Below are 13,725 nucleotides of genomic sequence, written 5' to 3'. Positions count from 1 at the left end.
ACACACACACACACACACACACACACACACACACACACACACACACACACATTGTTGCAGCCCCGGCGCGTATTGTCGTGCCACTGAGGACGTTTCACATTATCCCACTATTTGCTAGAATGACATTTTGGCTCAGGGTAGGCAGAGGATCTTAGAAAGCAGTATCAGGCATGTTTGATAATGATCAGGTCGTCCTTCCCCCTCCTCCCCCTCCTCCTCCTCCTCCTCGTCCTCCTCCTCCTCTTGCACCTGTCTGGTGCCGGCATTGTGAAAAAGCCCTCGTCATAAATTCCTGGGCTTTGTTAAGAGGTGTCAGCGACCGGGTGCCTGAGGAGGGCTGCGGGGTCACAAAAGGGTGTGTGTGTGTGTTGTGTTTGTCTTTATGCATGCATTTTTTACATGCACTCTCTCTTTGTGTCGCGGTAATATGGTGAGTGCATGTGCGTGTTAAAAGTGTCGGGGGGGTTGGACATAGTTTCTCAGCTCAGGTGTCACCCGGAGAAATGCAGACCTTTTTTGCTCTTTGACCCTGGAACATGGCCCTGGAGGGTTGAGTGTCAAACCATCGCCCCTGAACCTCGGCGAGCGAGGTGTCACGTTTCTCTGTTGGCTGCTGCCACAAGGCCAAAGACCACAGAGGACACAGCTGCATGTGTGTGTGTGTGGGCGTGTGAAGCAACAGTCATTAACTTTGGCAGTTCTGCCTTGCAGGGCTGCTGGACGTTGCCCCAGTTCATGTTGATTAACAAATAAATGGATCAATAGCTCTCGCTCTTAAAGGCCCCACACGTGAGAGGAGAATGTTTGAGAGTACGAGTCGAAGTAAGAGAGGCATCTGAACTTACTTTTCACCGGATCTTTTGAGACAACATTTAGTTTAAGTTTCTATATTTAACTCATGCATGATGGTTTGGTATATTTAGTAAGATAAAGAAAACCTTACAAAACCAAAGCACAGAACAATGTTGCTCTGTTTGGCAAGAATCCTGAAACTCTTAATTTCTGTTAACCAGATCCCAATTTCATGGCATCATCATGAACCATGGCATTCTCTGCGATACTTACTTAATCTTTCATGAACACATGCAGCACAATATTCACGGAAAAGTGGAGGAACAGTTTGTGAGCAACTCTGGAAATCAAATTAAAATAGCACTCAGTGTAACATTTTTATACAACTTTTTATACAGCTTCTTAAAATGTAGCCAAGTCCACACAGCCGTGACAAATGGATGTTCAACATGATGGTCTGCTTGTGGTTTCTGTCTGTTAAAATGAAGTTTTTGCCTGCCACTGTGGCTGAATGTTGCCAAGTGTTTGCTTATGATGGATTTCTGTTGGATCTCTGTATTACTGCTACATGGGGCAGTGGCTCAGTTGGATCCCCAGCTCTTGCAGCCACATGTCCGATGTGTCCTTGTGTCTGCCATCAGTGTGTGAATTGATTGAGCTAAATATCATTGTAGTTCCCCCTGCATTTGACTTTTTATTGCAAAATGTAATAATTGAAAATAACTAAGATTAGACGCTCAAAGGGAGTTCAAATGTGTTTCATGTTCAAAGAATTTCTCTGGTGAAAGCCTCGTTTCAGACCTAACCTGGGCGCTCTGTGTACCCGACCCCTCCCCCAGATGTTGTTTGGGGAGTTTGCACCTCTGATGCCCTCCACCCCTCTCAGAGCGCCTCTCAGAGCGCCTCTTGGAGCGCCTCTGAGTCTATTACTGGTAGGAAGCTGTGACAGGGAAAGCTACTCAGCCAGCGGGGAAAAAGGGGGCTAAACACGGTTTGGTCAGGAATGTGAGAGAACAGCCGTGTTCATTTGTACATTCAGCCAGCCGGCTTGCCAGCCTTTCCAGTCGACCATCCAGACCTCTGAGTGCCTGGACAAGGGGCGCCTTTGTCCCCAATCTCGCCGGCTACACCCTGCCCTGCTCCTGCCCCCCATCTTACCCTTCTCTCCATCCTGTTGCGCCTCCTCTGCCTCCCTCTTTTTCACTGGCGGGCTCTCGCCCCAGAATAGCACAGCAGGTCCCCTCTGAAAATAGAGCTGGTGATGTTGGCAGGGTCAGGGTCTCTCTCTCTGTATCTCTTTCTCTCTCTCTCTCTTACAGAATCGGTCTTTTGTTTAAGAGGTTTATTCAGAGAAAGTAATTAGCTCATGAATGAGAAGCACCTCTCTAAATATGTCAAACCATGAATGTATTACGAGTTTAAATACCCCATCAGCTCCTAGACTTAGTGTGTTGTTTACTGTCTGGACTGAGGTCTAAATGTGGCCTGAGAGGGCTAACAGAAAGGAGGTTCACACAGTCTTCATTTTTCAGGGATCCATGAAGAGCAATAGTCTCTCTAAAGAGTCGTAAAAACGGTTTAGCCATGAAGGAAATCTTATTAAAAGAACCATTTTGTGTTAGACAGGCTCCATCAACTCCTAAATGTAATGTCTATGTCTGCAGCTGCTTAAGGGCCTGTGTCCATCGACGCTCTTTGCACTGGCAGTGCCCACAACCTCAGTTTCAGAGCCCTTCTCACTGGCGCTTATTTTTTGCCAGGTTGTGATGGTTAACTTCCACTTCTCTCTGTAGTGACCTTTAAGGACTGTTTGAAAAGCTTTGTATGCTTTATATTTGTATTTATTTAAGGAAATGTCACCAAACAAACATAAAAAGAAGGTGAAGGACTCCTGGCTTCACCAGCAGCTCTGACTCTAGAAATTGTCCCCTCAAAAAGACAAGACAGATTAGTTTATCTTCCACCATTGTTGTTGACAAAGCTGATATGAGAAGCCCCGCCCCCTTCTTCATTTTGATTGTTTGGTGAGGGAGAAGTGACATTGAAGAGCGTCCAAAGTGTTCCAAAAGTTGAACTGTTATCAACTGATACAGAAAGTAGCTGACGTTCTCTGAGGGTGTTTTTTTTTTACCCCCTTGCTAGAGCTGAAAATGCATTCGTATCGTTTGGAAAATAAGCACTGTCAGTGCAAAAGACCATCAATTGCCACAGGCCCTAATGTGCCACTTTTTACACTGATCTGTACTCTGTGTGCTTTTAGTGCAGAGCAGGGAGAGAACTGAGTGTAAAGAGCTTCTTCTCTAAAAAGAATTGCTGCCTTCGGTGTTAAAAACAAAAATTCTGACAATGAGGAAACTGGGCCAAAAGAAAGAAAAAAAAAACAATGAGCTGAAAGACATTAAAGAAGGATTTTTGAGCAGGGGAGAGATGCTGAAAATTTCTGATAAAGATATTGATTATAGCATCCTCAAATAACAGATTCACATAAATTAGTGCCACCGAAAAGTTTATGTAGAGTAGGCAACCTGTTGAAAAAGAAGACGTGAAGAAAACCTTAAAGCCACACCTACATCCTGCAGTCTAAACAGGGGTGGGTGGTGGCCTCTCCTGTAGACCTCTAGACCCTAACATTTCACCTTGCAGACGTCTAGTTAGGCAAGAACTTCCTACATGCACCAATCCAAATGGATATCTTTAAACTTAAATAATGATGGTGTAACTCTACCTCTGCCCTGAAGCGGTCGTGTTTTTTGGAAAGATACTTCCCCTTCTTATAGACAAATGTTTTTCCTGGAGCTGCAGCAAAAGACATTCCAACTTCAACATTCCTGCTGTTTGATCGAATGAAACGCACACAGGCCTCACGGATACTCTTTGGAAACATTAAAACTTGAGATATCCGCGCCACAGCAGCAACTTTTTTTTTTTAACGGTTAATTATCGTAATCACTGTCTAGGTTTACTTATATACAGTGTAAGTGTATTTTATAGTACCCAAGTGTTTATGAAGCAGTGGCTCCTGAATGAATCTCTGGCGTTGGATTACTGGGTTGCTTGTAAACCTAATGCCTTGATGATGTGCCATGAAAGTGTTTCCTAGGGACTGTAAATTATGGCTCACGCTCACTTTGCCTTTGGTTTTAGTCTTCTCTTTCCTGTTTGCTTTCTCTGGAATTCTAAAAAGATACTTGTTATATTGGGACTAAGATGTTTTTTTTTTTTCTGTGGAACCAACATTTAAGAACTTGTGACTGTTGTTTTCCATTTGTTTGTTCTTAAAAATGTTCTTTCCTAACATTTTTTGTGAAGTTTGGCAGAAAAAACGTCCAAACTGCAAAGTGTCATATTAAAAATTCAGAATTCAAATTGCCCCAGGCTTCCATTTGATCATATTTTTTTCTTATTTCCTCTGCAGATGTTCCTGACTTGCCCAATGCCGTCAGCTCTCCTCCTTCGAGTCCAAACCCGACGAAGAAAAGCAGCTCTATCAACTGGTCCTTCCCAGACAAGATCAAGTCCCCGCGCACTGTGAGGAAGATCTCAATGAAGATGAAGAAGCTTCCGGAGCTCAGCCGGAAACTCAGCGTTAAGGGGACTCCGAGTATCAGCAGCAACAGCAACAGTGGAGGAAGCAGCCATTTGGAGCCCAGAGCCCATTCCCCAAAAAACAACGGGAGCGGGTTGGAGTCTGCCCCCCAGCCTTCGGGCCCTCCGGGATTAGCCGCCCCCGGGGGTGGGCAGGCCAGCCGTAATGTGATCTCGCGCTACCATTTGGACAGCAGTGTATCCACACAGCACAGCTTCAGCAAGAAGAAAAACAACGGCAGCTCAAAGTCGGCCAGTAAAGGCGGCTACCTCAGCGACGGGGACTCGCCGGAGCTGGTGGCCAAATCGGGGAAGCACGGCTCTTCAGAGGGGAAGGGGGGAAAGGGAAAGGAGATGGAAGGAGGCGGCGCAGGCTCCAAACTCAACGGCACGGAGCTGGACATCGACGCTTTCCGCCATTACAGTTTCACAGAGCAGCCAAAGTGCAGCCAGTTCATCTCCGGACTGATGAGTCTGCACTTTTACGGCGCGGAGGACCTCAAACCTCCACGGATCGACTCTCGCGACGTCTACTGCGCCATCCAAGTGGACTCGGTTAACAAAGCGCGGACGGCACTCCTAACATGTCGGACTACCTTCTTAGACATGGACCACACCTTTAACATCGAGCTGGAGAACGCCCAGCACCTGAAGCTCGTGGTGTTCAGCTGGGAGCCGACGCCGAGGCGAAACCGCGTCTGCTGCCACGGCACGGTGGTTCTGCCCGCGCTCTTCAGGGTGACGCGTTGCCACCAGCTAGCGGTGAAGCTGGAGCCGCGCGGGCTGATCTACGTCAAGCTGAGCCTGATGGAGCAGTGGCAGAACTCGCTGGACGGCGGGCTGAACGGGGACAGGGAGCCGCAGGTGTTCGGTGTGGAGGCGTGGCGGACGGTGGAGAGGGAGAACACGGGACAGATGGTGCCGCTGCTTATAAGCAAGTGCATCAATGAGATCGAGAAGAGAGGCTGCCAGGTGAGTCCGTGTTTGGTTTGTCTTTGAGGATATCGTAATCCTGTAGTGTGAAGTTAAAAAGTCAACTCTTTAGCGAGCTGTGTTTTTCTGGTTGTGACTTGTGTTCACAGAAGGAAGTAACCTCTTGGTTTCAAAAAATATTATCCAATTAAAAAGTGCCTTCCACCTTCCACTTCATAGATTGAAAAAAAGAAGCCTGATGTTGACAAACAGATGAAAAAATGGCCTCTCTTCTTGCTCTTTTTTAATCCCAGTAAGTGTTACCTTGTGAGTTATGTACTCTAGTAATAGTTGAGTCTTTCTCAATAAAAATGTTGGTAGTCGTTAACTTGTGGTAACATTAACTATCAAATAGATAATCAAAGGGGGGTTCCTCAGGGCTTGTCTTACTGTGATTGACAAGAAGCTACCATCTAGACTTTCTTTTCACAGGGATTCATCTCCACTTTTACATGTTTTTAAATCAATTCTTTAGACTTCAAAATGAAAATGAGAAATGTCAGTCACAATTTCAGAGTAGAAGGTAATGACTCAAACTCAACCATCTTCAGTTCCCATATAGATAAAACTAAAAAACAACAAACCATTACATGTTCCACTGTTGCAGATAATTGTTTCAGATTTATGATCTTTATTGATTTATGATCTATACTGTATATGAAGACTTATATTAACAGTACCTGCGGATGAATGCCATTCAAATCCCATAACATGCATTGGAAACAGATGGGATTCATTTTAGAAGATGGCTGTAGGATACAATTATATAATGCATTTTTGTATGAGAGGGAAAGAATAGAGAGAGAAAAATAATCCCAGCATCCATTTGAGCTCAATATGGCGTGTGACGGGCGCTCGCCCCGGAGGCAGTTGGAGTACTGGATGAGTGGCGTGAGCAGAAAGGACAGAAGAGATGCAACCGCTCTGCCCCGGCCCTCCTCAGGCAACAGGCTCTTTTATTCTAGAGACTAGAAAGACTCGGAGTTAAGAGGCTGACGTGGTGGTGGTGGTGGTGACGAAGGTGGAGTGGAGTGTTCCCCCTAGATCATGTTTTCAGCTCTTGTTTTGCTGCCCCCCCCCCCCCCCCCCCCCCCCACCCCCCCCCCCCTCCATTCTCCACATTTCATGTGCTCTTTGAAGCCCAAACAGAGGAGCGAGAGAGAGAGAGAGAGAGAGAGAGAGAGAGGCGGCTGAGTTTCTCCTAATTAGAGCCGAGACAGGAGGCAGTAAAAGTGTCTGGACACTGTTCCTGACTGATCACTGTAGGGGGGCATGCCAGGGGCAGCGGGTGCCTGGGGGCCAACATGCAAACATTAGGGCCTCTCCAGGAGCCTGTCTGTCAAATCAGACCCCGGCCTCGCTCACTTGTGCAGCGTTGCAGTGCCTCTAACGGGAGTATTTACCAGAAACCTAAATAGTAGTTTATTTGATTTCAAAGATAGCTAATGAAATAATTTGCTTAAAAGTTTGCTCTTGTTGCATTTTAAAGTAGATAATGATCCGTGCATCACAGCTGGTGCACAAGATAAGGGGACCAAGCTCTGATTTATTTACTATATTGATTGTTATTTTTGCTTAATCGATCAATTTAAAACAAATTAGATTGCTTGGTCATGCCCGTTTTTCCACTGACCCATCAATGCCAAGATAAGCCCCAAGAACTGAAATGTTTAATAAAATATGACTGCCTATTTCCTCCTGAGCGAGGGTCCTAATCCAGAAGTAATACCTTTACTGTGATATGAACCAGAGAAATGCAGAAAGTTTGCACACATGAGAGCTTGAAGCCAGTGCATATTAGGAACATTCAGGCCACTCTGAGCACATGAGGTTGTCAACTGAATCTTTAATGTTTAGCCCCGTCTTCCTGTTGGAGGAGCTGTATCAAATCTACATTGCAATAATTTAATTTAATAAGGGACCTTTCTTATTTGAAAGGAGGAAACAGCAGAGGAAGAAGACGAGACTTTCATAAATACACTTAGCAGATGTTCAGCTGATTCTGTCTAGACTGAACCGTGGACAAACTCACTACACAGACCAGCTATAACTCTCGTTTTACAATAACCTCCAATCTGTGGGCTCAGACTTCATGTGTTTATGTAATTTAGCGCTGCTTTTTCTCGCTATATTGTGATTCCTATCTGTTTCTTTCTCTCCCCCCGTCTGCCTCAGTTTCTCCTTTCTATCTTTGTTTTTTACACTTTATCCTGTCTCCTGTCCCCCGCTCCCTCGTCTCATTTTCCCCTCCAGTCGTTCATAGCAGAGCTGCAGAGCGTGGACTTTGCACAGGGTATCAGTCTGAGATCAAGTGTAACGGCACCTCCAGGTAGAAAGCAGGCTGGGGTAAGGACCCGGTTGATACCAGATCCCAGGAGAATTTTGCAGGTTGTGTCACTGAAGAACGCAGGGCCAGACGTGCAGCGGTGTTCCTTACAAATGATTATGTGCATGTTTGACGGAGACTCTCTTTCAGAGACTCTTAGAAACGAGTGTCCTGAGGGCTTCTCCGAGCTTTTAAGGCTCTGGATGATTGTGGGCGTTTTGAAAAGACTGTACACAATGTCTGTGTTGTGAGCACTCTGTACCCATTAAAAAGAGACAATTCTTAAAGGATCTATCCCAGTAACCTACATGAAACATCACAGTAAAGGATGCACTCAGATTCTGTCACAAGCTATGGGTGTTTTAAACTGAACATATTCTTATTAATGTGTCGACAAAGTTTTAAGTTTTGGAAGATAGACGCCTTTTTTCAGCCTTTAAATCTGTCACATTTCTGGCCTCATCTGTGATTTTTGTGGTCTCTGTCACGTAAATAATTCTAAATGGCTCCTTTCAAACTGTAGAAATACATAACTGCAGCGCTGTTTGTGCTTTATGACAAAAATAGTGCTAGTAGCAGTGCTGGAAAACAGCTGTAAGATGAAGATTTCTTTACAGGCTACATGCGATGGAGCATTTTGCATTTGCAGATACAAAGACCTTAAGCTTGAGGAGAACCCTGACAATATTCCTTAAACCGTAGATCCCTTAAAAAATGTTTACTCTATTAAGATAATGATTATAAATCTGCTGCCCTTGTTATAGTACAGTTTAACAGCATTAAAACATCCTAAAAAATACTTTAAACTCTCACTCCCGGTTCATTCCTACGGACTTTGTTGCTATCTTTGTCTGACTATTTGTGTTTTTTTTTTTTTGTTGAGTTATTTCCCCTTGAAGGGACGATGCAAACAATTATTTAATAACCGATCTTACCCGTAGACTGTTTAAAACTCGGGCTTAGTCTTAGTGATGTCACCCGTTGGTTTCTAAAACAGACTTGTGAAGACCATCGATAGTGGTCACCATGTTGCAAATCTTGTCTCAAACTTATTTTCTGTAACAGGCAAAGAGCTGGAGCTGAGGCGGGCCTTCAACTTCCTGACAATGAGCTACAACAAGCCTCAGCTATGCCCCTTATTATGAATAACTCTTAAACTTAATATAATCAAGTTCTCTGTACAGTGTGTGCCTACGAGAAAAAGGAGCTATTCAAACCAAATTCCTTCTTTGAATCAGGCTGAAAACATGTTTATTTATCCTCTAAAACTGGGCCTTTTAGAATGGGTGTGTGTGTGTGTGTGTGTGTGTGACTTCAAGGGTGTTTGAGGCCAGCCTCAGTTGGACACTACAGGAACTGCAGGTTTATACACTTCAGCAATAGTTCCCATTTTTCAACACTCGAGGTTGCTGCTTGATTTTACCTGGAATAACAAACACACCAAAAAGGCATGAATGGGTTGTTTTTGTAGGAGGCGGTGACTTCCATCTTTGTTATGTTTTTATAGTACAGTTTGTGTGAAGAGTAACAGTATTGTAATTGCAGGAGATTTATATAGTTTTTTGTGTTCTCTGATTGTTCCTTGGGTTTTGAACCTTGAGCTTAAGGCAACTTTGATGGACATTTCTCAAACTTTTGAAAACATAATTCAGGGCCGACATACTTATTTCCCCTTTGTTACAATTGTTGTCTTTGTTTCATTGAGCTTTCCTACCATATATTGATACTGCTATTTGGGAAATCATTACTGTATGCCAGGAAAGCATTGTGTCATGAAGGTGAAAACAGATTATTTCCACACTAGTGTTTATAGGAAAGGTGAGTCATGTATAGAGGACGTTAACAACCTGTTGGACCGACTTTGGTCGAACAACTCGAGGGCATTAGCGCGGTCAAATGAACTTCTTTTTCTTGCCTTTCTTCTCTTTTGATGTTTCTTTAAGCTAATCCCTGACCCCCCCCCCCCCCCCTCAAAAAAAAAAAACTGATCCCATCACCGGCTCCTACAGTCACCGAGCATCCACATTCCTGACGAGGGAACTCTTTTTGGTTTTTCTCGGTCATTGTGTCAGCCTTTTTCCTGCATGTTGGCTGGTGCTGCCTGTTGTGTTGCCCGGCAGCCAGAGAGCATAAGTGCAAGCCCTCTTTTTTTTGCTAACAGCTGTTCCCCGCCTGCATTGGGCTCTCCCTCCCAAAAGAGACTCTTTATTTTTTTCTCAATGGACTTGTTGTTCATTGTGCCTAGTGACTTGTGTTTACTCTCACACAAAAGCCAAATCCCTGCCTAATCTGTGCTCCTCTCTCCCTCTCGCGTGAGGTTTAGAAAACTACTCGTGGAGGAGGAGAGCTCGCATGTACTTGGGCTGGTGGAGGAGACATTAAAGAGCTCCTGTACTGGAGCCCGGAAAGGCCAGCAGTGTGTGTAGGCTAGTGTGAGTGCACTACTGTGTTTGTGTGGAACCGGACCCAACCCGCCATTCACAGCCCACTGACTTAACACGTTACCAGGGCAACGACACCAGTTGGCCTGCTATGCCACATACCAGACAGACACATGTAGGAGAAATTATGGTATGTCTGAAAACCAGGACTAATCCCAACATAACAAGGAGAGAACCGGTGCCAAGTTTCAACTATCATATGTCTGGAGGAAATAGTTCAGAGCTCCTGTAGGTCACACTGAGGAGGGTTACATAAAGACACATTAAAGGTTTATTTCTTTTTTTGCTTTCATTTTTAATGCTCAGCTGTCAGCGGGGTTTTTAGGACAGCTCAGTGTTTATCCATCCAGTCATGAATGTGTGAAGTCTTTATAACACCTCAGATCTGGTTTATCAAAACACACATGTAACACACACATTGTACTGGCAGTAACTGTCTATAGGACTACGGATGAAAATTAGCTACTGTGCTCATTTAATAACTCCACTAAATTCAATTTAAAAGAAGGACTGAACAAATAATCCTCTTGAACAGTCTACTTAAGAACCTTTTATTAGCTAGCTTATGTTAGCTAATGTCAGCAGACATAGTACACTGTAGATAGACAGTAATGTGTTTTTTACAATACAACATTTAATTCAAAACAATACAATCCATTGTCTGCTCTTTTTTTGTAGCCACACTGTTTATTTACAACTATAGGTGATCTGCATTACAGTTAGCTTATTCAAGCTAATGCTAGCAATATATTGCTGAGTCACTAGCTAACAGCACTTGGCATTATCCTGTTATTCATTATCTTGTTTTGAAATCTATTGTACAGAGGTTCACTTAATTTTTTTGCCTTGATAAATTATGATTAGCTATCAACTAATGTTAGCCATGTTTTTGTATTTCAGCCAACACTGTGGCTGTTTTTGACTTTTAACATCTTTGTTAGCCTACTGTTAGCCTTGATTCAAGCTCTGAACATTAACCTGAAAGTTGCAGCTGCTCAGCAAACTTTATTATTTTTGTAAAGTTAATTAGCACATAAATAAGAAAAGACTTTTCAAACAAAATTTGAACAGTTTTTTTGTTTTTTTTTAATTACCCACAGCCAGGACTTTGTCACTACAGATGGTCTGTTATTATGGTACTCTTGCCTTGCCTTACTTGTGCCACTTAACCACAGCTCTTGAAGCACAGAAAATAAATATATTTCAAAAAGGTTTTATCACTAGATGAGGAAATTATTGCAAAAGCAAGATCGTGGTATTTCATTGTATTCACTGGATTTTGAAAGTTCCTGTGAGAAAAGTTGTGACCTGAGATGTGTAGAATTGTTTTATATTAAATCCAGGTAATGTAGTTATTTTTGTCCACATTGATTCAGTAGCTTTAGAACTAAAATCTGCTTGAATCCTCCTTGCGTTGCTCCATGTTTGTCCTCATTTGAATAAGTTGTCATTTTGTTGAGATAGGCAGGCTTTAGATATGAGACGAGTTGTTTTTGGCTTCTGTCCATCTCATTGTTTGAGTGCAGACGTTGAGCATGATCGATAGGGTTGTAAAAATGTCTGCCTATCTGTCAAATCTAATGTTTACTTGACCTACTTGTGTGTGTGTCTTTGTGTGTGTGTGTGTGTGTGTGTGTGTGTGTGTGTGTGTATCCAGGTGGTGGGTCTGTACCGACTGTGTGGATCTGCAGCTGTAAAGAAGGAGCTGCGCGAGGCGTTTGAGAGGGACAGCGAAGCCGTGGAGCTGTGTGAAAACACCTACCCTGACGTTAATGTCATCACAGGTAAAGTGATCGCCGGTAACATAAGACCCCACGAAGCTCGGGGTCAGCACACACACTTAGTATAATGAAGAATCAGTTAATTATATAGATGGATTTTCCAAAGAGCCTCTGTGTTCCTCTGGTCTCAGGATACTCGGCCTCATTCAAACATGATTTTTTAGAGTAACCAACAACTTACTAGAGACTAGAAGGTTTTTGCCTGATGAAGGTCTAGCACCGAATGGTTGCCATAAAACAATGTGTGGGAGTTTACCTTTTAAACTTACTAGATGACTTTAAAAACAAGGACTTAGATCATGTTAGTATAAAGAAGGAGGGGAGTGTTTTATCTTAAATCAGGGTAAGCTTGAGGACTTGAGTAGTTAATTTAGGGATGAAGAAGAAGAAGACAAAGCCTTCTTAATGAAGAGGATAAAGCCTTGCAGCACACTAATATTAATAATAAAACAAACCGGCTATTACTCAAGTCTGCGTTTATTATTGATCCAGTGTTTGCCCCTTTAAACGTGTCTGAACCGGTGTGTCCGCCGCAGATAGGTCAGCACATGTGTGTGTGTCTACGCCGTGTGTGTGAGTCTGCTGTTTGTAGTAAACGCATTCCAGCAGTCATCCAACAGTACGGGCCGGGGCCTGAGGGGAGGGCCCACACACACACACACACACACACACACACACACACACACACACACAAATCACACCACGCAGTACATTCAGGTCATTCTTTCTGCCTCAGGTTTGTGGTTGAGACTTGCTCTGTACTGTCCCTTCCAGGTCACATTTCCAAGTTAAGTATAGAAGGAACTCTGGAGCCTCTTTACAGCAAAAACAAATACAAACTGTTTTGCCTATCTTAAGTTTTAAAGATAGGATAATCTATATCTATATCCCTTAAAGAAGCATTTGCTCACCTCATGGCTGTGTCATATCCAATCACAGACCTCGTATCTTATCTGAACTGAAGCAGAGGGACCTCAGAGGGGTATCTTGCTTCTTCTTTGATCCTGTCAAGTACTTGCAATTCTTGCATTTGCATTGCTCTCTTAGGTGAACTTTTAACTGGCTACGGCACTACTCACTGTGAATCTCTGCATGGGAGAATGTAAACAAAGGCTTCTCGGCTCTTTGTGCTCTTCAGACTTCACACAGCGACATTCATTTTGTGTTTTTAATAACTTGGGCCTTATTCAAACCAAACTCCTGAACATTTCTGGAAATTTTTGCAACGAGCTGCATGTGTGAAGGCACAGAACCAAGTTTTTCATCCAAGCCATACCCAGGGTTTTTCCTACCAGTCCCCTTTTCCACATGAAGTCTGGGTGAGCTGATGGGTAAACTCAGCATGTAATATTTGAAAAAATCTATGACGTTTTTATCAAGCGTCTAGCATCTATCATAACCAGTTAAAAACTCTCAATAGATATAAGGAATCATAGATAGAATTGTAAACTTAAATCTTCAATCCGCACACATCCCCTCATGCTGGTAGACTACCTGCATCCATGACAATAGCTGTGTCATGTCACTTGTCAGTGGATTGCCAGCTGGCTTGGAGAAGCTAATATGGGCGTTCAATATTGACTTTGATTAGTCAGAGGCATTAATCATGTTGACGGAGAGAGAGGGAGGGATTGCAGCACGGCTATTAAATTCAATGCAAAACTTCATGGCAGCCAATATCTTGTAAATTTGAATCAACATGATGCAGTTTGAGAAGCTTTACAATCGTTTTTCAGTGTTTGTGTAGTACCATAACTTTAGAGTAAGTGCAATGCAGACCAAGCAACTTAAGTTATAGGAGTTAACAGTTTCTGGATATGAGAGAATC

At 43.4% G+C, this 13,725-nt stretch overlaps 1 protein-coding gene across 2 annotated transcripts in view; it reads left to right on the top strand.

Annotated features, from left to right (window-relative positions):
- Positions 1-13,725, top strand: part of syde2 (synapse defective 1, Rho GTPase, homolog 2 (C. elegans)) — a 52,491-nt gene that overhangs the window by 19,643 nt on the left and 19,123 nt on the right. For both annotated transcript variants that reach the window (XM_020633739.2, XM_020633740.2), the window contains exons 4-5: positions 4,208-5,349; positions 11,774-11,900. In XM_020633739.2, the coding sequence (XP_020489395.2) occupies positions 4,208-5,349; positions 11,774-11,900 (1,269 nt within the window). The remainder of the gene's footprint in view (positions 1-4,207; positions 5,350-11,773; positions 11,901-13,725) is intronic.

This window comes from Labrus bergylta, chromosome 6 (genome assembly GCF_963930695.1).
Source record: "Labrus bergylta chromosome 6, fLabBer1.1, whole genome shotgun sequence".
Lineage (NCBI taxonomy): Eukaryota > Metazoa > Chordata > Actinopteri > Labriformes > Labridae > Labrus > Labrus bergylta.
The sequence above is the reverse complement of the archived record's forward strand: the minus strand, read 5'-3'. Positions and strand labels throughout refer to the sequence as shown.